General features: G+C 42.8%; 1 protein-coding gene across 9 annotated transcripts in view; it reads left to right on the top strand.

The window, feature by feature from the left end:
- The window catches only part of LOC125486260 (synaptonemal complex protein 2-like), a 299,464-nt gene that overhangs the window by 85,474 nt on the left and 189,536 nt on the right, over positions 1–24,454 (top strand). For all 9 annotated transcript variants that reach the window (XR_007264933.1, XM_048613014.1, XM_048613007.1 and 6 more), the window contains 2 exons: positions 7,801–7,873; positions 18,686–18,822. Coding sequence is in view for 8 of the 9 variants with exons in the window: in XM_048613014.1 (XP_048468971.1) it covers positions 7,801–7,873; positions 18,686–18,822 (210 nt within the window). In the remaining variant the exon portion in view is untranslated. The remainder of the gene's footprint in view (positions 1–7,800; positions 7,874–18,685; positions 18,823–24,454) is intronic.

Raw genomic sequence — 24,454 nt, 5'->3', positions numbered from 1 at the left:
CCTAGATGAGATGTTATTGAAATGCCATGATATAGTAGGCTATGGACCAAGTGCAAATAAATAGAATTAGTATGGTTTGATTTTTGTTGATTTTGTAAAGACAGAATGGGCTAAAGGGCACCTTTCTGACTCTACGATTTTCATTGACATGAGCTAACCTTTGCGACTACATAAAGTTTAGTGATTACATTGTGTTTGGTCTTGGAAAAATACTTGACTGGTTATAATTATATGGGTGAAATTATTTTAATCGTTACAAAGTTTCTCAGGGTTAAGAGGGGTTACTCTCATTAGCCAGTAGAAACTAGGAATTACAGACAGTGAACCAATTGTAGTGTTCTTGAAGCCCAACGGAGTTAACTATGACAAATCTAAAGAGCTCTGGGATTACATTGTCAAAAATACAGATTAAAAAGAAAAGTAAAAAATGTATCTTTGTTTTCTGTTTGCGCTTTGTGTACAAACTTATTTAATGGAAAGGTTTTTTTTTAAATTTCCTGAAAATGCTGTGCATTAACTTGTCAGTTTGGCTACCTTCCCATTTGAGCTGACATACTTGAGCAAATCTGCAGTAGCCTGTAAAATCAGGGACATACTCCATATTCCACCTGTAAAATTGGAAGATAATTCTGACCTCAATTAACTACCCTGGTTAAGATTGTTCAATTGTTTAGTCTCCTTGACAAGTCATTGTGATAGAGGCAAGTTTAATGTTGCACTTACTGTCATAATCCATCACTTCTTGCTTTAACCAACATGGATTATCAAAAGTTTTGAAAACTAAATTTTGAATTGTTGCCTTGCTATGCATTGCAATGTATAATGTAACCGTGTGGTTGTTGACTTTTTCTTGCCAAGCTGGTTTGTTTACGTTCAGACATTTCATCGCCGTGCCAGGTAACATCAGTGGGGCCTCAGATGAAGCAATGTTGTTCCACTCCACTGAATTTATACCGTCTGGTCCATTATGATGAGTAGGGTCATTTCTAGTTTTGTTCATGTATGGGTTTGTATATGGGGTCCAATTCTATATGTTTGTTGATTTGCATTATGGGTTAAGAACCATGTCTCTAGGAATTCCCATGTGTGTCTATTTTGGCTTGGGCTGCTATGGTTACGTTGTCTCTATTAAACTCATGGCCTTCATTGTCAGTGTCCTGATATTAGGGAAAGTATGTTTTGCTGCTAGTTGATGGTCATGTATTCTGATGGCAAGTTTCCTTCCTGTCTGTCTAATGTAATGCTTGTGGCAGTCATTGCATGGTATTTTATAAACTACATTTGGTTCTGCACATTGTGGGAATTGGGTCTTTCATCCTTGAGAGTGTTTGTTGTCGAGCGGCTGTGGGCTTGTGTGCTACCATGATTCCCAGTGGTCGTAGGCATCTCATTGTCAGCTCTGATATATTCTTGATGTAGGGCAGTGTGGCCAGTGTTAGGGTGGACTGTGTCCTCTTGTTGTCTATTTAGTAGGTACTTGTGGATGAAGTTGCGGGGATATCTGTTCATAGGAAAGATTTTGTATAGGTGCTCTTCCTTGATCCTGCATAGATCTGGCGTGTTGCAGTGAGTGGTGGCCCATTTTAAGTAGTGTCCTAATACAGCGTTGTTTGTGGACATTGGGGTGGTTGCTGTGAAAGTGGATGATTTGGACAATGTGGGTTGCTCTCCACTTGTACACTGATGTTTGGAACTCTCTGTTGGTCATACGTTCAACTGATGTCCAGAAATGGAATTTGATTGTTGTTTTCTTTCATGAATTTAATCCTGGCGAATATGTTGTTGATGTAGTGTGTCCCTTTTAGTTTGGTACGTTTAATAATGATGGATGTGTTGTCCATGTACCAGATCCACAGTTTAGGTTGAATGCAGGGGGAGGATAGTGTGTTCCAGTCTTTGCATGACTGTGTCTCTGCGATGAGTTCTAAAGTGGGTGACCCCATGGGTGTGCTATTGATCTGTTTGTATACTTGACCATTAAAGACCAAGTATGTGGTGAGGCACAAGTCTAGTAATTTGAATATATTGCCATTGCTGATGGAGCTGCTTGACTGCGTTCCTGCTTCCTCTCGTAATGTGGCCACTGTTTCTTTGGCTAGTGGAATGTTAATTGACATGAATAATGCTGTGATGTCAAAGGATACTGTAATCTCATCATCGCTGATTTCTATGTTCTTGAGGAATTCTTGAGTTGAGTGGATGGAATGGGATGATCTGTCAACTAGGTGTTTCAGTTTCTGTAGGTCCTTGGCCAGTTTGTGTGAAGGTGCACCTGGTAGGGAGACAATGGGTCTGAGGGGAATATCTGATTTTGTGTACTTTAGGAAGCCCATCGAAGCGGGGGATGTTCATGCCTTCTAGTTTCATTCTCATCTAGTCTGTCCTGGTTATCTGCCCTGCATCCTTTAGTCTCTCCAGTCTGGGTGATCCTATTACCTAGCTGTGGTGTTGGGTCTATCGTGACCTAAAGGTAAGTGGTTGTATCTGCAAGCAGTGCCTGTGCTTTCTCAACGTAGTCTGGTTTTGTTCATAATGATGGTCATGTGCCCTTTGTCGACTGGTAGGATTTATGATGTTCTTGTCTTTCTGGAGATTATCTAGTGCTTTCCTCTCTGTTCAGGGTATCCCATACATTCCTTCAGCTTATAGTTTGTTGGATGGTTTGTTGTGTTTAGTCCATGAGTCTATTGTCTTTTAATGTAGTCTCCAGGGCAGCCATGAAATCTGTTCTGTTCGCATCTGTGGTTGTAGTTCAGTCCGCGTAATAGGACAGTTTTCTCAATTTCTGGCAGTTGTCTACTGGATAGGTTTCTTATCCATGTGTCCAGTTTGTTGTTCTCCTTGTCCTTTCCTCGCATGCGCGCACACACGCTTACCAATAAGTGGTAATAAACCCAGCATTGCAGCTAAGTAATACGATCACCCAGACACTGAAGAGACTAAAGGATGCAAGACAGATAACCAAGACGAACTACCATGAGAATGAAACCAGAAGGCAGGAACACTCCCTGCTTCTATGGACTTCCTAAAGTACACAAACCAGACATTCCCCTTAGACCCATTGTCTCCCTACTCTTCACACAAACGGCCAAGAACCCACAACAGAGACTTAAACACCTAGATGACAGATTGCCGCATTCCATCCACTCAACCCAAGAATTCCTCAATACCCTCCAAGAACATAATCTCGTTGACGCTGATTTTGTTTTTGTAGTCCTGGACCTCACAGCATTATTCATGTCATTGACGTCCCACTAGCCAAAGAAACATTGGCCACATTACTCAGAAGCAGGAACACAGACCAGCAGCTCCATCAGCAATGGCGACATACTCGAATTACTAGACTTGTGCCTCACCCCACTCTGGTCAAGTACAAACAGATCAATGGCACACCATGGAGGTCACCCATTTTAGGATTCATCGCAGAGGCAGTCATGCAAACATTGGAACACACTACCCTCCCCCTGCATTCAACCTAAACTGTGGATCCAGTATATGGGCAGCACACTTGTAGTTATTAAACACACCAAACTAGAAGGGACCCATCACGTCAATGCATTCGCCAGGATTAAATTCATGAAAGAAGAAGAAAACAACAGTCAACTTCTGTTTCCGGACATCAGAGTTGAACGTATGACCAACAGAGACTTCCAAACATCAGTGTGCAAGTGGAGAGCAACCCACACTGTCCAAATCATCCACTTCCACAGCAACCACCCCAATGTCCCCAAACAACGCTGTATTAGGACACAACTTAAATGGGCCACCACTCACTGCAACATGCCAGATCTATGCAGGAAAGAGGAAGAGCATCTATACAAAATCTTTCCTACTCACAGATATCCCCGCAACTTCATCCGTAGGTGCCTACTAAGTAGACAAAAAGAGGACACAGTCCGCCCTAACACTGGCCACACTGCCCTTCATCAAGAATATATCAGAGCTGACAATGAGACTCCTACAACCACTAGGCGTCCTGGTAGCACACAAGCCCACAGCCACTCTTGTGACAAATACTCTCAAGGATGAAAGACCCCATTCTCACAACATGCAGAACCAACGTAGTTTACAAAATACCATGCAACGACAGCCACAAGCATCCCATTCGACAGACTGGAAGGAAACTAGCAATCAGAATACACTAATATCAGCTAGCAACAAAATGACATGACAAGCTCCTTAATCTCTGTGCACGCTGACAATGAAGGCCATCAATTTAACTGGGGCAATGTAACCATAGTAGCCCAAGCCAAAACTACATGCATGGAATTCCTGGAGGCATGTTTGTCCACCCATAATGAAATCAACAAACAAAGAGAATTGGATCCCATATACAAACACATACAGAACAAAACCGGAAATGACCAGACGATATAAATACCAAGCAGAGTGGAACAACATTGCTTCATCGGAGGCCTCACTGATGTTACCTAGCATGGTGACGAAACATCTGAATGAAAACAAGCCAGCTTGGCGAGCAAGTCAACCTCTCCCACAACCTGAGCTACAAATCTTTTCTAAAATCTTAAAGCTAATGTCACCATCTCATCCCTCCACAGTGGCAATACCAATGGATGAATCATCCAAAGCCCGGTTTGATGCTAAGAAGACATTGGTTCAAATTCATCCTGGCAGCTGGAGGGAATTTAAATTCAATTAATAACACTTGGCATGAAACAATGCTATGGTTGCCATGAACCTAGCATGGGAAAACCAGAGATTTTAACACCCCCTTGTTAGGGATGGGACGTTGTTGTCGTTGTCATCCCGTTTTGGTGTCTGTGACTCTAGGCTAACAGTGGTGTGGCTGACTCTTAACTAACCTTGAGCAGTAGCTTGATTGGCCATTTTGAAGGGCAAGCAGAGTTAGGCAACCAAACTGGTACAACCAGTGATGCCCACATCTGTTGAAAGAAAGAGGTAAGGGAACAGTTTTTTTTGGGTGCTGGGTGTGCAGGTATGCACAACATTGCACAATGGTGCTAGTAATGAATCACTTGCACAGAAAAGAAAAATAACTGGCATCTAGATAATTCCAATGGGCTGCCTCTAACAGGTGTGCAATGTAATGTTGAAGTGACAGTTGCCTCACCTCCTTTTTTCCTTCTGAACCTTTTTTGGTTTGTTGTTTTCAACTCCTCCTTAGACAGGGCAGATGTATTACTTCAGATCTTCAATTAATAGTCCTTCCTTTGCAATGATTCTCTGCTGTACGCTCGCAGCAGACTTGAGTGAAGATATTTTTGAAATCACCCAGCTTTGATAGATGACGTGGTGTCCACCATCTTAGCTGCAAACCTTCTGTTTGATCTCTTCACAATGTCAATGGATCAGGAACACTGTTATACAAAGTAAACAGACAAAATTAATGGCTCTGCTCCTAAATAGAGTACTTAGAACAAATGAATTAATGACAAACAAAGGCTAATGGATATAATCTTCTGCCATTGTGGAGACATGGTTACAAAGAAATTCGAAGCTAGGAACTTTTTTAAATTCCGTCATGGGATGTGGGCATTGCTGGCTGGTCCAACATATTGTTCATCCATTGTTGCCCTTGAAGGTACTGGTCTTGAACCACTGCAGTCCGTATACTAAAAGTAGACTTGCAGTGCTGCTGTAATGGAGTTCCTGGATTTTGGCACAGTGCTGAAGGAATGGTGATATATTTCCAAGTCTGGATGCTGAGCAACTTGCAGGGGATTTTGCAGGTCGAGGTGTTCCCATGTGTCTACTGCCCTTCTCTTCGAGATGCTAATGGTCATGAGTTTGGATGGGGTGCTGTCCCGGGAGTCTTGGTGAATTTCTGCAGTGCAATTTGTAGATGATGTACATTTGCTACTGAGTAGTTGTGGTTGTAGTTGAGTGGTACCACATTCGCGCAATAAAGTAGGCTTTGTTGCAGATGGCCTCCGACTTATTTTGTCAGAGCTACACTCAGCCAGGCAAGTTAGGAGTATTCTATCACACTTCTAACTTGTGCCTTATAGATAGTGGGCAGTGATAGGAGAATCAGGACGTACATTACTCACTGCGAGATTCCTAACCTCCTGACCTGTTCTTCTAGCCACAGTACTTTGTTTTATTTTAAAACAGTCATGTCACCATGGTACCAGAGGACCATTGGCCTGCTCTTAGAGACGAAATCAGTGATGAGTTTAACCTATGGGCACCATGTTTCAGGTGAGAAGTTAAGATTTGAGAAGGTTGGATGGTTGTCTCGGCACGTGTGAGAATTGATCCCGCACTGATGGCATCACTGTGCGTCACAAACAAGTTGTCCAGACAACTGAGCTAACCAAAACCTCAACAGCATAGTACTTATGTTTTTAGTTCAATTCAGTTTCTAGTCAATGGTAACCCCCAAGATATTGGTAGTGGAGGATTCAGTGATAATGTCAAGGGGCAATGGTTAGTTTCTGTCTTGTCAGTTATATTCATTGCTTGGTGCTTGTGTAATGTGAATGTTAATTGTTAGCCCAAATGTGGATATTGTCCAAGTTACTACATTTGGACATGGACTGCTTAAGTATCTGAGAGGTTATGAAGGGTGCTGCTCATTGCACAATCATCAGTGACCATCCCACATCAGGAGCAAAAACAGAAATTACTGGAAAAAGGTCAGTATCGTCTTCTGAGGAAGGGTCACTGGACCCAAAACATTAACTTTTTTTTTTCTTAGCAGATGCTGCCAGACTTGCTGAGCTTTTCCAGCAACTTCTGTTTTTGTTCCTGATTTACAACATCCACAGTTTTTTTTTTTTTTTTCAGTTTTTATCCTATTCTAACTTCTATGTTAGAAGGAAGGTCACTGAAACAGCTAAAGATGGTTGGGTTTAGGACGCTACTCCGAAGAACAGAGATGCCTGTTCTCCAAAAATCAATTATCTTCCTTTTCGCCAGGTATGACTTCTTCAACCAGTGGAAAGTTTCCCCTTTTTACCTATTGACTCAGTTTGCTAGGGTTTCTTGATGTCAAGAGCTTTCACTCACCTTAGTTGGCCAGGTTCGATTCATTGCGCCACTTGTGTACAAGACATACCTGGGCAATTTTCCACATGTAGGTAGATGTCAGCGTTATAGTTGTGCTGGAGCAGCTTTACTAGGGGTGTGGCATGTTCTGGAGAACATATTTTCATTACTATTGCCTGAATGTTGTCACGACTCACAGCATTTGCAGTAACCAGTGCTCCAACCGTGTCTTGATATGAGGTGGTTTTCCCTTGTAGGAGAGTTTAGAACCCAAGGGCAAAATCTGAGTGAGAAATCACCTACTTCAGACCAATGAAGAGGCATTTCTTCAGAAGGTAGTGAATCTGTGGCATTTTTTACTACGGACAGCTGTGGAGTCTGGACCTTTAAGCGTATTTACAGTTGATACTGAATTTTAATCAGTAAGAGAATTGAGAATGTTGTAGAAAAGGCAGGAACATGAAGTCGTGGATTATCAAATCAACTAAATGGGCTACTACTTGTCCATCTTGTAAGTCAACTGGCTCCAGCAATATTCCAATTAGCCACTTATTTGGCATCCCTGCTTGGGTTTGAATACCAGTTTTATCCATTTGTTCTTGTTGCATTCAATTCAAACAAGTTGAGGCCTATTGAACACATTAATCATTTATCAGGCATTGAAATTTTCAACTGGCATCAACATTTTTTTTTCACTTGAGGAAATTTTGAAAAGCACTTTGTAACATGTCCTTAGATTTATAGTGGGACAGAAAATTTCTTAATCGGTAAGACTAAAATACGTACTGTTCTGTATGGAAAAGAAAATAATTTGTGCATGCTTTTCAGGTAACCAATAAACTGAAAAACTCAACTGCCTTGGAGTCCAGCAAAAGTAGAATACAGTGTTGTTCAACTATGTGTAAGTTTTGAAATTGGACTTTATGCACTTTGAATATGTATTGTGCCTTCAGATGTATAGATAATTAGAAGTTGATTTGTAATAGTATTTCACTGTAAACAAACTTTTAATGCATAAATGTTGACAATTTGACCCACTTGAATTCATCCACTTTCTAAAAAAAAATGGTTGTTTCAGTATGCCAGGTTCGGATATTTTATGCATTAAAAGACGCATGGTTAGAATAACACCCTTGCTCTACCCACATGAAGGATGGGATAGATTACTTTCAAATTTGCCTTTCCGTAATTAAAGCATGCCTCTTGAATGCTATGTTATGTCATATCTTTTGAAGTAAGTTTGGAATTATCTTGCTTGCATGAATTACATCTTTGTATGGTTGCACAAAATCTGCACATTGGCAGCATTTAAGTTGAAGAGATCGGGTTTCCTCAGCGTTTCTGGGCAGAATTAGTAAAGACCATTCAGGAGGGTTTCTTGGCACAATATGTAAATAGTCTAACCAGGGAAGGAGTTACACTGGACCTAGTTTCGAGAAATGAGCCTGGCAAGGTGAGTGAAGTTTCAGTGGGGAAGAATTTCAGCAATGGTGGCCGTAATGCCATGATTTTTGAGATACTCCACTCATAGACAGGGATAACAGCAATCTTCTAGTGAAGGTGTTAAATTGGACGAAGGTGAACTACAACAAGATTAGGCAGGAACTGGAGAATTTTGATTTGGAGGTGGTTGTTTTGAGGCTAAATGCACATACGACGTGTGGAAATATTTCAAATGACAGTTGATAGAAGTCAGGAGTGGCACATTCCTATGAGAATGAAGGATAGGTATGGCACATTCTGTGAACCTTGGATATTATGACTTTGGTCAAAAAGGCAAAGGAAGTGTACAAGGTCTAGGAGTGTGGGAACAGATGAAGCCCTTGAAGTATATAAGGAAAGCAGGAAACAAAGAATTAGAAAGGCTAAAAGGAGTCATAAGTCATTGGCAAACAGGAATAAGGAGAATCCCAAAGTGCTTTATACATATATAAAAAGCGAGAGGGTAGTTGCTAATAAAAAAGAAAGGTGTTGTGAATCTTAAAAAGTTTTAAGGTAGATAAGTCCACAGGTCCTGATAGAATCTATCCCAGAATATTGAGGGAGGCAAGAAAACCAGTTGCTGGAGCATTGATGGACATCTTTGTGTCCTTCTTGGCCACAGGTGAGGTCCCAGAGGACTGGAGAACATCCAGTGCTGTCCCATTATTTAAGAAGAGTAGCAGGGATAATCCAGGAAATTACAGGCCTGTGAGTCTCGCATTGGTGGTAGGGAAATTGTTGGAAAAGATTCTTAGGGACAAAATCTATAAGCATTTAGAAGCAAATGGACTTTATTCACAATAGGCTGCAAGGTTCTGGGCAGGGGAGGTCATGCTTCACTAACTTGATCAAATTTTTTGAGGCAATGCAGATGATGGAGGGAAAAGCAGTTTATGTTGTCTACATGGACTTCATTAAAGCCTTTGAGGTCCCTCATGGCAGACTTTACAAAAAATAAATTCACATGGTATTGGGGTGAGCTGACAAGATGGATACAGATCTGGCTTAGTCATAGGAGACAGACAGTAGCGGTGGAAGGATGCTTTTCAGAATGGAAAGTTGTGACTACTGGTGTTCCACTGGAATTAGTACTGTTGTTTGTGGTCTACATGAATTATTAGGAGGAAAACTTTGTATCGTCTGTGAACTTACTAATTAGACCAGCTAAGATTGGTGGAGTAGCAGATAGTGAGGAGGATTGTCAGACGATACAGCAGGATATAGATCAATTGGGCACAAAAATGGTAGAGTTTAATCTGGACAAGTGTGAGATGATGCATTTTGGAAGGTCAAGGATGGTTGGAAATTATACAGTGAATGGCAGAACTCTTTTGGTTTTGATATGCCAAGAGATCTGGGTGTGCAGGTCCACAGATTACTACTGAAGGTGACAGCAAGGGTAGATATGATTGGGCAGGCGATGGCCTACTGGTATTGTTGCTGGATTGTTAACTCAGATCCCCAGATAATGTTCTGGGCACCTGAGTTTGAATCCCACCACAGCAGATGGTGGAAATTGAATTCAGTAAAATATCTGGAATTAAGAATCTAATGATGACCACGAATCCATTATCGATTGTCGGAAAAACCCATCTGGTTCACCTAATGCCCTTATGGGAAGGAAACTGCCATCCTTACCTGGTCTGGCCTACATGTGACTCCAGATCCACAGCAATGTGGTTGATTCTTAACTGCCCTCTGGGCAGTTAGGGATGGGCAATAAATGATGCTTAGCCAGCGATGCCCTCATCCCGTTAACTTTAAAAAAAATGGTAAAAAAGGCCTGTGGCATGCTCCCCTTCTTTGGAAGGGGCATTGAGTATAGAGAGTGGAATGTATGAAGCTTTTTCCCAGGGTGGAAGGAGTCCATTATTAGGGAGTACAGGTTCAAGGTGTAGGGGGTGGGAATTTGAGATGTGTGAAGCAAGTTTTTTTCACACTGAAGGTGGTGATCATACATCATAGAATCCCTACAGTGTGGAAACAGGCCTTTCGGCCCAACAAGTCCACACTGACCCTCAACATATTCCCCACCCCCACCATTAACCCACCTAATCTACACATCCCTGAACACTATGGGCAATTTAACATGGCCAATCCACCTAGCCTGCACATCTTTGGACTGTGGGAGGAAATCCGAGCACCTGGAGGAAACCCACGCAGACACGGGGAGAAAGTGCAAATTCCACACTGACAGTCACCTGCGGGTGGAATTGAACTCTGGTTCCTGGTGCTGTGAGGCAGCAGTGCTAACTACTGAGCCACCATGCAGCCCCTAGTGAGTGTCTGGAACATCCTGCCAGAGGAGGTGGTGGAAGCAGACATAATGGCAGCCTTCAAGAAACTCCTGGATGAACACATGAATAGACTGAAGCAGTGCAGGATGGAATGAAAATGTTCAAAGATGACATGTAAATGGACACCACCCCATGGCCTCCTACCCTCCCTTGACCTCTTCATCTTGAACTGTCATTGTGATTCGATCACCTCAATCTCTCCACTCCACCCTCACTCATTCCAGCCTCTACCCTATGGAATGCGCAGGCCTCCGCTCCAGCCCCAACCTCCCCATCAAACCTATGGACAAGGTGGGGGTTGGGGGGTGGCAGTAGTGGTATGGTACACTGATCTCTGCATTGCAGAGGCCAGGCACCAACTCTGACACCTCTTTCTACCACCTCCTCGACCATGACCTCATCTCTGATACCAAACCGTCATGTCTAGTACCATGTATACCTCATCGTTCCCCAACTCCGCACCGCCCGTTTCTATCTCCTTCCCAAAATCCACAAACCTGACTGCCCCAGGCACCCCATTGTCTCCGCCTGCTGCTGCCCCACTGAACTCCTCCAGCTGCTGCCCCACTGAACTCCTCCACTTACCTTGACTCTGTCTGTCTTTGTCTTTCTTTCACCCCTCCCCTCCCCTCCCAGTCCAGGAACTCCCCACCTACATTTGGGACACCATCCATTCCCTCCACCTCCTCCAAGACCTCCAATTCCCTGGCCCCCAAAACCTCATGTTCACCATGGACTTCCAATCCCTATATACTGGTATCCCCCATGCAGATGGATTAAAAGCACTTTGTTTCTTCCTCTTCTGCAGGCCCAGTAAGTCCCCCTGCACTGACACCCTGATCCACCTAACAGAACTTGTCCTGGATGATGACAACAACTTCAAGTCCTCCCCACTTCCTACAAACTAAGGGGGTGGCCGTAGGCACCCGCATGGGCCCAAGCTACGCCTGTCTCTTTGTAGGATATTTGGAACAGTCCCTCTTCCACTGCTACACTGACACTATCCCCCACCTCTTCCTCCACTGCATTGATGATTGTATTAGCACTGCCTCGTGCTCCCACCTTTCACCCCAACCTGAAATTCACCTGGACCATCTCCGATAACTCCCTTCCCTTCTTGACCCCTCCATCTCCACTCTGGTAACCGCCTCAACACCTGACCATCTGTTTCTAACCCACTGACTCCCATACATGCCTGGACTACATCACCTCAACCACCCTTTTGCAAGAATGCGATTCCCCTACTTCCAGTTCCTCCGCCTCTGCTGCATCCGCTCCCAAGATGGAATGTTCCACTCCTGGGCATCCCAGATGTCGTCCTCCTATTTCAAGGATCGCGACTCCCACCCCCACTTTGTTTCTCCCTTCAAACCCCATCCCCCAATAAAAATAAAGACGACAGAATTCCCCTTGTCCTCACATACCACCCCACCAACTTCCACATCCAGTGTGTCCATTTTGCCACCTACAATCCAACCCCACGAACAAAGAGATATTTCCCTCCCCACCCCTATCTGCCCTTCATAGGGACCACTCAATTTGCGAATCCCTCGTGCACTCCATACTCCCCACTAACTCCGACATATCCTGCACCTTTCCCTGCAACCACAGAAATCTGCCCCTACACCTCCCCTCTCACCTCCATCCGAGGCCCAAAATGAACTTTCCATATCCGACGGGTTCACCTCTTTATCCTCCAACCTGGTCTACTCTCTAAGTTGCCTCCAATGTGGCCTCTACATTGGTAAGACCAAGTGCAGACTCGGGGACTGTTTCGTGGAGCACCAAAAAAAAAGTTCTGAGCGCCGATTTGGTAAGGTTACTAGTTTTTTTTTTTTTTTCAGAATTCAGAACAGTGGGAATGGATGTTAGGGCAGTTGCATGCTCCTCCTGTAGAATGTGGGAGGTAAGGGTCACCACTAGTGTCCCCACTGACTTCATCTGCGGGAAGTGCACCCAACTCCAGCTCCTCGGAAACCGCGTTGGGGAACTGGAGCTGGATGAACTTTTGATCATTCGGGAGGCTGAGGGGGTAATTGAGAGGAGTTACAGGGAGGCAGTCACACCTCGGGTACAGGAAAAAGGTAGATGGGTTACAGTCGGGACGGAAAGGGAACAGGCAGACAGTGCAGGGATCCCCTGTGGCCGTTCCCCTCAATAACAAGTATACCATTTTGGATACTGATGGCGGGGGATGACTTACCAGGGGTAAGCCATGGAGCACAGGTCTCTGGCACAGAGTCTGTCCCTGTTGCTCAGAAGGGAAGGGGGGGTAAGAGGAGGAGAGCATTAGTCATTGGGGGACTCCATAGTTAGGGGGACAGGTAGGAGAATCTGTGGGAACGAGAGAGACTCTCGGTTGGTGTGTTGTCTCCCAGGTGCCAGGGTCCGTGACATCTGATTGTGTTTTTGGGATCCTTAAGGGGGAAGGGGAGCAGCCCCAAGTCGTGGTCCATATAGGTAGGAAAGGGGATGGGGATGCAAGGCAGAAATTTAAGGAGCTAGTTTGGAAGCTTAGAGTTAGAGCTAGAACAAAGAGTTATCTCTGGTTTGTTACCCGTGCCACATGCTAGCAAGGCGAGGAATAGGGAGAGAGAGCAGTTGAACACGTGGCTACAGGGATGGTGCAGGAGGGAGAGATTCAGATACCTGGATAATTGGGGCTCATTCTGGGGTAGGTGGGACCTCTATAAACGGGATGGTCTACACCTGAACCAGAGGGGTACCAATATCCTTGGGAGGGAAATTTGCTAATGCTGTTCGGGAAGGTTTAAACTAATTCAGCAGGGGGATGGGAACCTGAATTGCAGCCCCAGTGTACAGGAGGTTGAGAGTAGTGAGGTCATGAATAAGGTTTCAAGGTCGCACGAGTGTACCGGCAGGCAGGAAGGTGTTTTGAAGTGTCTACTTCAATGCCAGGAGCATCCGGAATAAGGTGGGTGAACTTGCAGCATGGGTTGGTACCTGGGACTTCGATGTTGTGGCCATTTCGGAGACATGGATAGAGCAGGGACAGGAATGGTTGTTGCAGGTTCCGGGATTTAGATGTTTCAGTAAGATCGGGGGAGGTGTTAGTCAAGGACAGTATTACGGTGGCAGAAAGGATGTTTGATAAGGACTCCTCTACTGAGGTAGTATGGGCTGAGGTTAGAAACAGGAAAGGAGAGGTCACCCTGTTGGGAGTTTTCTGTAGGCCTCCAAAAAGTTCCAGAGATGTAGAGGAAAGGATTGCAAAGATGATTCTGGATAGGAGCGAAAGTAACAAGGTAGTTGTTATGGGGGACTTTAACTTTCCAAATATTGACTGGAAACGCTATAGTTCGAGTACTTTAGATGGGTCAGTTTTTGTCTAATGTGTGCAGGAGGGTTTCCTGACACATTATGTAAATAGGCCAACAAGAGGAGAGGCCACATTGGATTTGGTACTGGGTAATGAACCAGGCCAGGTGTTAGATTTGGAGGTAGGTGAGCACTTTGGTGATAGTGACCACAATTCGATTACATTTACTTTAGCGATGGAAAGGGATAGGTATATACCGCAGGGCAAGAGTTATAGCTGGGGGAAAGGCAATTATGAGGCGATTAGGCAAGATTTAGGATGCTTAGGATGGAGAAGGAAACTGCAGGGGCTGGGCACAATTGAAAAGTGGAGCTTGTTCAAGGAACAGCTACTGCATGTCCTTGATAAGTGTGTACCTGTCAGGCAGGGAGGAAGTGGTTGAGCGAGGGAACCATGGTTTACTAAAGAAGTTGAATCTCTTGTCAAGAGCAAGAAGGAGGCTTATGTAAAGATGAGACGTGAAGGCTCAGTTCGGGCGCTTGAGAGTTACAAGTTAGCCAGGAAGGACCTAAAGAGAGAGCGAAGAAGAGCCAGGAGGGGACATGAGAAGTCTTTAGCAGGTAGGATCAAGGAAAACCCTAAAGCTTTCTATAGGTATGTCAGGAATAAAAGAATGACTCGAGTAAGATTAGGGCCAGTCAAGGACAGTAGTGGGAAGTTGTGCGTGGAGTCCGAAGAGATAGGAGAGGCGCTAAATGAATATTCTTCGTCAGTATTCACACAGGAAAAAGACAATGTTGTCGAGGAGAATACTGAGATACAGGCTATTAGACTAGACGGGATTGAGGTTCATAAGGAGGAAGTATTAGCAATTCTGGAAAGTGTGAAAATAGAGAAGTCCCCTGGGCCGGATGGGATTTATCCTAGGATTCTCTGGAAGCTAGGGAGGAGATTGCAGAGCCTTTGGCTTTGATCTTTGTCGTCATTGTCTACAGGAATAGTGCCAGAAGACTGGAGGATAACAAATGTTGTCCCCTTGTTCAAGAAGGGGAGTAGAGACAACCCTGGTAAATGTAGACCAGTGAGCCTTACTTTGGTTGTGGGTAAAGTGTTGGAAAGGATTATAAGAGATAGGATTTATAATCATCGAGAAAGGAATAATTTGATTAGGGATAGTCAACACGGTTTTGTGAAGGGTAGGTCGTGCCTCACAAACCTTATTGAGCTCTTTTGAGAAGGTGATCAAACAGGTGGATGAGGGTAAAGCGGTTGATGTGGTGTATATGGATTTCAGTAAAGCATTTGATAAGGTTCCCCAAGGTAGGCTATTGCTGAAAATACGGAGGCATGGGATTGAGGGTGATTTAGCGGTTTGGATCAGAAATTGGCTAGCTGTAAGAAGACAGAGGGTGGTGGTCGATGGGAAATGTTCATCATGGAGTTCAGTTACTAGTGGTGTACCTCAAGGATCTGTTTTGGGGCCACTGCTGTTTGTCATTTTTATAAATGACCTGGATGAGGGCATAGAAGGATGGGTTAGTAAATTTACGGATGGCACCAAAGTCGGTGGAGTTGTGGATAGTGCAGAAGGATGTTGCAGGTTACAGAGGGACATAGATAAGCTGCAGAGCTGGGCTGAGAGGTGGCAAATGGAGTTTAATACGGAAAAGTGTGAGGTGATTCACTTTGGAAGGAGTAACAGGAATATAGAGTACTGGGCTAATGGTAAGATTCTTGGTAGTGTGCATGAGCCAGAGAGATCTCGGTGTCCAAATGCATAGATCCCTGAAAGTTGCCACCCAGGCTGATAGGGTTGTTAAGAAGGCATATGGTGTGTTAGGTTTTATTGGTAGAGGGATTGAGTTTCGGAGCCATGAGGTCATGTTGCAGCTTTACAAAACTCTGGTGCGGCCACACTTGGAATATTGCGTACAGTTCTGGTCGCTGCATTATAGGAAGGATGTGGAAGCATTGGAAAGGGTACAGAGGAGATTTACCAGGATGTTGCCTGGTATGGAGGGAAGGTCTTGTGAGGAAAGGCTGAGGGACTTGAGGCTGTTTTCGTTAGAGAGAAGAAGGTTTAGAGGTGACTTGATAGAGACATACAAGATGATCAGAGGATTAGATAGGGTGGACAGCGAGAGCCTTTTTCCTCAGATGGTGATGGCGAGCACAAGGGAACATAGCTTTAAATTGAGGGGTGATGGATATAGGACAGATGTCAGAGATAGGTTCTTTACTCCGAGAGTAGTAAGGGCATGGAATGCCCTGCCTGCAAAAGTAGTAGACTCGCCCACTTTAAGGGCATTTAAATGGTCATTGGATAAACATATGGATGATAATGGAATAGTGTAGGTTAGATGGGCTTCATATTGGTTTCACAGGTCGGCGCAACATCGAGGGCCGAAGGGCCTGTACTGCACTGTAATGTTCTTTGTTCTATGGTCACCTGCGCTCCTTATCTGATAATCGACAACGCCACCTTCTGGTTGTTAACCACTTTAACTGTTTGTTACCCCCCCCCCCCCCGCCCATCCCACTCCCTTGAAGAGATGTCCGTCCTGGTCTGCTGTCAATGCCACAATGACGCCACACTCCAACTGGAGGAGCAAATCTCATATTTTGCCTTGGGAGACTACAGCTCAATGGCCTGAACTTAGAATTTGCCATTTTTAAAATCTCCCACCCCTGGCTTCATCCCACATACAACCCTCCGTCCCATCCCTGGCTCCTTGACCTGACCCGACCTGACCCAACCTGTCCATCATCTTGCCCATCTATCCATCCACCCTTCCCACTGACCAAACCCTGCTACCACCCACCTGCATCCACCTATCACTATCCCACCTCCCCGCCCCAGCCCCACTCCTCCTCTTCCCTCTCACCACTTTGACCTGATACAACCTGTCCATCTCCTCACCCACCTATCACTATTCCAGCTCCATTTCCCCCTCCCCAGTCTGAAGAAGGATCCTGACTCGAAACATCGACTTTGCTACTCCTCTGCTGCCTGACCTATGTTCCTCCAGCTCAACAGTGTTGACGTGTAAATGCAATTTTTTTACCTCAGCAATTCAAATGAAAGTTAAAGTTTTTTTGCCTATTTATCTTTAAACCTTAGTTCCGAACGCAGTCTCTTTCTCCAAGACACTGCAGTTTACACTTCATAACTTTGCACTTTAGAATTTTTCTGCAATTGCTCTGCAAGCTTTTGGGTTTCTGTTTCCCTGCTTAATGTTCTCAGTAAATGGTTAACGCTTAATTTCATAGTTGTGGGAGACTTTGACTGGACTAACCAAATTGACACAGGAACTCTGGAAGATAGTTTGTCAACCACTTTTAGGACAGTCTCTTGGAGTAATATTGTATAATCAATTTAAGGAATTTTAGGTAAAATATTGTGTAATTCCCTGTTACTTTTGGAGACTACATACTCCAGAGCAACTAAGAATTTAAAAGCCAGTTGTATAGGTACGAGGGGTGGTTTGTTTAACATGGTGTGAGCAAATAGATAAAAAGGTGTGATTGCAAATAAATATTTGGAAACATTTTTAAAGAAGCATTCAAATACTGTATTCAATTCTGGTGTCCCAACTGTAAGGAAGATGTTGTGAAACTTGAAAAGGTTCAGAAAAGATTTACAAGGATGTTGCCAGAGTTGGAGAGTTTGACCTAATAGGGAGAGGTTGAATAGGTTGGAGCTATTTTCCCTGGAGCATCAGAGGCTTATAAAAGCATCAAGGTTTATAAAATTTGAGGGACATAGATAGGGTGAATAGTCAAGGTCTTTTCCCCAGGGTAGGGGAGTTCAAAACTAGAGGTCATGGGTTTAAGGTGAGGGCAAAGGTTTAAATGGGACTTAAGGGGCAACTTTTTCATGGAGAGGGTGGTGCATGTATGGCATGAGCTGTCAGAGGAAGTGGAGGCTAGCATAATTGCAATATTTAAAAGGCATTTGGACAGGTATATCAATAGGAAGAGTTTAGAGGGGTATGGGTCAAATGCTGGCAAATGGGATTAGATTTATATCGGATACCTGGTTGAAATAGATACCTGGTTGGACCGAAGGGTCTGTTTACATCCTATACATCTCTATGACTTTAAGCATTAAGAATGTTCACAATTATGCATTCTATTGAAAAGTAAGAACTCCAAGAAAGATTCATCTGTGGCTTACCAAGGAAGCCAAAGATGGTGTTAGCTTAAAAGGTTTGATATTTTAGAAGAAAAAAAACCTGAAGATTGGCAATGTTTTAAAACCTGACAAAAGGCTGCCAAAAAATAATTAACAAGGTAAATAAGAATAAACTAACCACGAATATAAAAAGATTGCAAATGCTGATATGGGTACATAGATATAAAGGAAAAAGTAGTTAAAATTAACTTTGGCCCCTTGAAAGGAGAAATTTATAATAATGGAACAAAAAAATGTAGAAAGAAGATTAGTTCAATCTTCACAATTAAAGGTATGATTTACATTCCAGATCAGAGGGTGATGTAAAGCCGATAAGAATAATGAAATTAAAGTAATTCTAAAGTCAGAAGACCTAAAGGACTAAAATCCAACGAATCTCCAAGACCTGATGGTTTGTATCCCAAGATTTTAAGAAGATAAAGGAAGCACTGACTAACTTTTTTCCTCCAAATTCTCTAGGTACTGGAACGGATCTAACAAGATTGGGACAACAAACAAAAGATGTCGAGAATGATTGCATACAAAATTTGGATTCTAAAGAAGGACAAAGTTTTGCTGAAGCTGCTGTCAGTGTGTCTCCGCCATCAAGTTCAAAGGTAGCTTTTCTATTTGGTAGACTGTCCTCTTTGAATTAAGTTTTTGATCCGTCTCCAACTGGAGAAAAGCTAGTGTCATTATATAAAAGCAAGTTACTGCAGATGCTAAAAATAGGAAATAAACAATGTTGGAGAAACTCAACAGGTCTGGCACCGTCTACGAAAAGAGAAAGAGTTGAAGAGTTCAAGTCCTGTATTACTTTACTTCAAAAGACTTGTAACATTGGACTGTAAATGTTAACATTTTTTTCTTTCCTCGGATGCTGCCAGACCTGCTGAGTTTCTGCCCCGCTGTTTCTCATCCTCTGGCTCTGTCCCTCTGAATTTCATCCTCTGTTTCGGCCCCACTGTTGTGTTCTGATGTCAATATATATAGTTGGTTGATCATCAGCTCTTATTCAAAAATTCTTCTGGCCCTAACAAAATAAAAACTGAAAGAACTGGGGATACTGTAAATCAAGAACAATCAAAAGTTGTTGGAAAAGCTCGGCAGGTCTGGCAGCGTCTGTGAAGAAAAAAAACAGAGTTAATGTCTCTGGTCCAGTGACCCTTCCTCAGGGTCCAGAACTAGTTCTGAGGAAGGGTCACTGGACCCGAGCCGTTAACTCTGGTATATTTTTTTCTTCGCAGATGCTGCCAGACCTGCTGAGTTTTTCCAGCAACTTCTGTTTTTGTTCTTCTGGTCCTGTCCATTTACACACTTAGTGTGGCCAATGATCTTCTAGTAAATATTTGAAAGTGATCAATTTCCCCCCTTGTCTGCTGATTTGTCATCTTTTTATGCATGTTTTGTATACTTCAAAATATTACTTTCACTTTTTTTGAGTCCATTTTTGTTGTTTAGAATGTATACGCCTTGTACGAAGTAGACGATTCTGTCAGCACGTATGATTTACATATACTTTCTGGGAAACTTCAACTAGTTTTGTAACTGCAGAAAAGGGAAATCTAAAATCTTTCTATAGAGTCCTTTATTATGAGAAAATGATCTTTTTATCACAACAAAAGTTTGTTTTTGCAAGAATCATGATGACAGCAATAAACCTGGTAATTTACATTCTGTCCATGCCAATACTACAAGAATAAGTCCCATTCTCCTAACATTTTCCCTACATTTTCCCTTAGCCCTGCACAGTTTTTTTTTCTTTTAAAAGCTGAAATTGAACATACTGATGTGGGTTTTCCTTCTACTAAGGCATATCACTTGATGCAGCAATGCCTGTTAACCATCAATGAAATATGATGGAGGTCACTGTATTGAAGAATCCAACAGACATTTATTATAGCTACTTGTTATGTACCGATAATACATTGCTCAAAGGGTGCCTGGGATAATATCAAGCTGTTCTCTTTCACTTGAAGAGCATGATCAAACTTTCATGTAACGCTTTGGAAATTTGACAACTCTTCCCATTTGATTTATCTACTATATTGGCGCGATATGTGCTGTTTTTGGTTGCATTTGTTGATAAACTGGTTGCTGACACTCAACGTAAACTGAGTGTGCAGTTTCTTCCTTATTCTCTTTGTGCATGATTGCTGTATAGCTTAATGATCACTAATAAATATATGATCTAGCTGTTGTGCATTCTAGAGACATTTGCTGGTATCTAAGTATTTGTATTTCTAACTTGCACACTGTCTTCTGGATGTTCTCAGCCTGTTCATGTATAATGTCTCTTTCATTCTCCCCTGCCTTGAAGAATGTCCTTTGTTTTCGTGGATAGACAACTGGTGCTGTGAAAGGTCATTTGTAATTGAGTTCCAAACACAAGTTGTGTAAGGGATGGTAATCCTTTCCCTATTTATGTTGCATGAAAATGCAATGGAAAAAATTTACTTTGTTTAACACTTAATAATCTTTGATTTGATAGTACATACCATGTGTCCTGTTTAGTCGGTCTGAGGCATGAATAGAAAGTTGTGTAGATCTACATTCAGTTCATAAGTTTGGCATGCCTTGCTTCATTCACAAATGCTTGAATAACCTGCTTCATCCCTGTCCAGTGTAATAGCATAGTGCTATTGGCATGTCTTTGAAAATGATTTGCCATATTTGGTTTAAAATGAACAAATTATGAATAGCTCGACAGTATCAATAATCTTTGCAATCAGCAACTACCAAACTTGCAACTTTGACACTGGCTGAAGAGTGAAATATCAACTGCGGGAATGTCTTCAACTTTGTAGACAGGAGCATCAACAGCAATATGTAGATCAAGAGATCTTTGTGTAGGTCAGGTAACCTGCTCAGTTTGCCAGGCTTGCATATGACTCCAAAGTCATAGCCTTCAATAGTCATGTGATCTGTTCCACCTCCCTGGGAATAGTTTGAATCTCATGAATTTTGACTGTTCAGATCTGTTAAATGGAATCCTACCATTGGTGGACCAATGGTGTCTACCTAATTAAATTTTAGGAAGCCACAATGAGCTTGTGTATTGGCACTGCAGTGTGATTCTGCCAATGCAAGAAATTGGTGATCTGTAATTCAATGGGGTGGTCTCTTGTAGGCTATGCCACTTAGTGAGGTACGTGTCTTTCAGGATGCATAGTTATATTATGTTGGCAATAGATTTTAGCATATGTCATCTTACCCTTTTAGGACACACGATAATAATGGTTACAAAAGCATTTGATTCCTTATCAATATAGTGAGATTAACAATATGGAAAACTCTGATCATATTCTGAAATTTTTATCTTTTGATTGTGTTGTGGTGTTGGGTCATCTTGGTCACCTGTTTTTGCTCTAATGTCTGCCTAGAAGTATAGAACCAGATTTTCTGCATGTCAATGTCTCTTGGCACTGTGAATTTGGAATGAAAGGAACATAGAAACACAAACATAGATAGGAGTAGCAAGAGGCCAGTCGGCTCTTCGAGCCTGTTCTGCCTTTCATCATGATCATGGCTGATTGTCCAACTCAATTGCCTAATCCTGCTTTCTCCCCATAATCTTTAATCCCATTTGCTCCAAATGCTATATCTAGCCACCTCTTGAATATATTCAACGTTTTGGCATCAACTACTTCTTGTGCATTAAATTCCACAGGCTTGCCACTCTTTGGGAGAAGAAATGTCTCCTCCTCTCCCATTCTACATGTTCTACCCTGAATCCTCAGACTGTGACCCCTGGTTCTGGACACACCCACCGTTGGGAACATCCTCCCTGTATCTACCCTGTAAAGAGAGAGATGGATAGGTGCAAAAAACATATCTATTACAGGTTTGGGGACCATTTTGTGGAACACCTACGATCGGTTCGCAACAAACAACTGCACCTCCCAGTCGCAAACCACTTCAACTCCCCCTCCCATTCCTTGAACGACATGTTCATCCTGGGCCTTCTGCAGTGCCACAACGATGCCACCCGAAGGTTGCAGGAACAGCACCTCGTATTTCGCTTGGGAACCCTGCAGCCCAATGGTATCAATGTGGACTTCACAAGCTTCAAAATCTCCCCTCCCCCAACCGCATCCCAAAACCAGCCCAGTTCGTAGCCACCTCCCTAACCTGTCCTCCCACCTATCCACTGCTCCCACCTCAAGCCCCACTCCTCCTAATCCCACCTCTTTGACCTGTCCCTCCTTCCTGGACCGACCTATCCCCTCCCTAACTCTCCTCCTTTACTGGCTCCAACCCGCCTCGTTGACCTGTTTGTCTCCTCTCCACCTATCTTCTCCTTTATCCATCTTCTATCCACCTCCCCCTTTCTCCCTATTTATTTCAGAATCCCCTTCCCCTCCCCCATTTCTGAAAAAGGGTCTAGACCCGAAACATCAGCTTTCCTGCTCCTCTGGTGCTTGGCCTGCTGTGTTCATCCAGCTCTAAACCTTGCTATCTCTATTGCAGGTTTTGCCGGTTTGGAGCATTTGACGTGCCGCTAATACTGTTGCAGTCAATTTTTTTTAAAATTGTTGACCTTTCACTAGGGCTTCTTTCTTGTGTTCACCTTCGAGCAATGTGTCAATGGTGTAGTTCTGTTCCTTGCCCAAAAGATTCATCCTAAAGGCTTTAATTGGTGTAGAGGTGATGATTTTCTAGCAGATCGTCTTTGCCCTTTATTGTGACAAACTACTCAACAGATTTTTTTTTTTAATTTCCATGTGATGAGTTGGAGTTAATCCTGAACTTTAATTCATACCTTGAACTGATCTTCAAGAGCTTTCTAAATCTCCTGGAATTTTTTGCTTTTTCATTGGGGCTGAGGGGGTGGGGGTGGGGATGGGGGTGTGGTGAAGGAAAAACTCTTAATTCTATCAAGTCTCTTTTTGATGTGATTAAGCAAACTTGAACACTATTTAATAGATCATCTAAAGCTTGGACTGCATAAGTAGTCTAAATAGGTTTTTAGCTCTGACTCTGTTCTCTTAATTTGAGGAAATCTTAGAAATTTCCTTCACGTTGAAAGAACTTAAATTCCAATTAAGATATTTAATGTTTTCTGTGGTCAGTGCTGCATCTATTGTTCTGGGAAGTTTTCTGTACTTTACAGAATTTGATGCTGTTTAACAGGTGAAAAACTGTCCTTTTGTCCACTGAGATCTTAAGCTATTGTATAAATAGCCTACACAGCTGACCATGTGAGTTTTACCTCTAGCAGGATATTCTGTCTGGTGCAGCAATGCTTACATTATCCTTTGGAAAATAAAACTGGTATGGACTTCTTGGTATGAAGAGTCCAACAAAAATTTGATGGCTGTTACATACAGAATTGTGTTTTTCAGGCACATAGCTTCTGGGCTAGTATTAATCTATTCAGTTACAGCTGAGGCATGTACTTCCAGAAGCATGTAATGTTTCAAGTGATCAGAGTTGAGATGAAGTATATGACCTTTATACTCCTGGTGATGATTTTACGCTAAATACTCATGCTGCTGACTTAACGTTATAAGGCATAGTACAACATTATGCCACCTCATATATCCTCGTGTGATGTATTCCAGATCCTAATCACTAATTGTATAAAAGATGTTTCCTTTCTCATGTTACTAATGACCTTAAATCTCTGCCTGTAAATAAGGAAACAGTTTCTCCTTATTTACTCTATCCAGCTCCCTCTTAAAAATATTTTTTAATCAAATCTCCTCTGAACTTCTCATAGAATAGCAACATTTGTCTCCGAGCCATTCACTTAACTGAAGCTTCTTATCCTTGGACCATTACGTTGTTCCTTCAAGTGTAGTACCTTTTTTAGACTGGGTTCACTACTTCAGTTCAGGTGTGCACGTATTTTATGAAAACTTCTAATTTTTGTTTTTGAGCATTCCACCTCTGTTTGAGAAGCTAAAGATCTTATATGCCATTTTGTAGTAAGGCATAAGCTGCCCTACCAATTTTGTTTATTGCATGTGAATAACTAGTTCAGATTTCACAATAACTTCCTTGTCCACTGCCTAGTTCAAGGTCAGCTGACATTTTGTAAGGACAGACCCTTCTGTTCTTCTTTGAATCAGCTTAGGGTGCTCAGCATCAGGGACCGGATAGCCTTCAACAGTTGTCTGAACTATTTTTTTTGTGATAGAGATAGTAGGAACTGCAGATGCTGGAGAATCTGAGATAACAAGGTATAGAGCTGGATGAACACAGCAGGCCAAGGAGCAGGAAAGCTGACGTTTCAGGCCTAGACCC

Source organism: Rhincodon typus, chromosome 2, assembly GCF_021869965.1.
Source record: "Rhincodon typus isolate 14 chromosome 2, sRhiTyp1.1, whole genome shotgun sequence".
In the NCBI taxonomy this organism is placed as follows: Eukaryota; Metazoa; Chordata; class Chondrichthyes; order Orectolobiformes; family Rhincodontidae; genus Rhincodon; species Rhincodon typus.
Note: the sequence above shows the minus strand (reverse complement) of the source record. Positions and strands in the feature narration are given on the sequence as shown.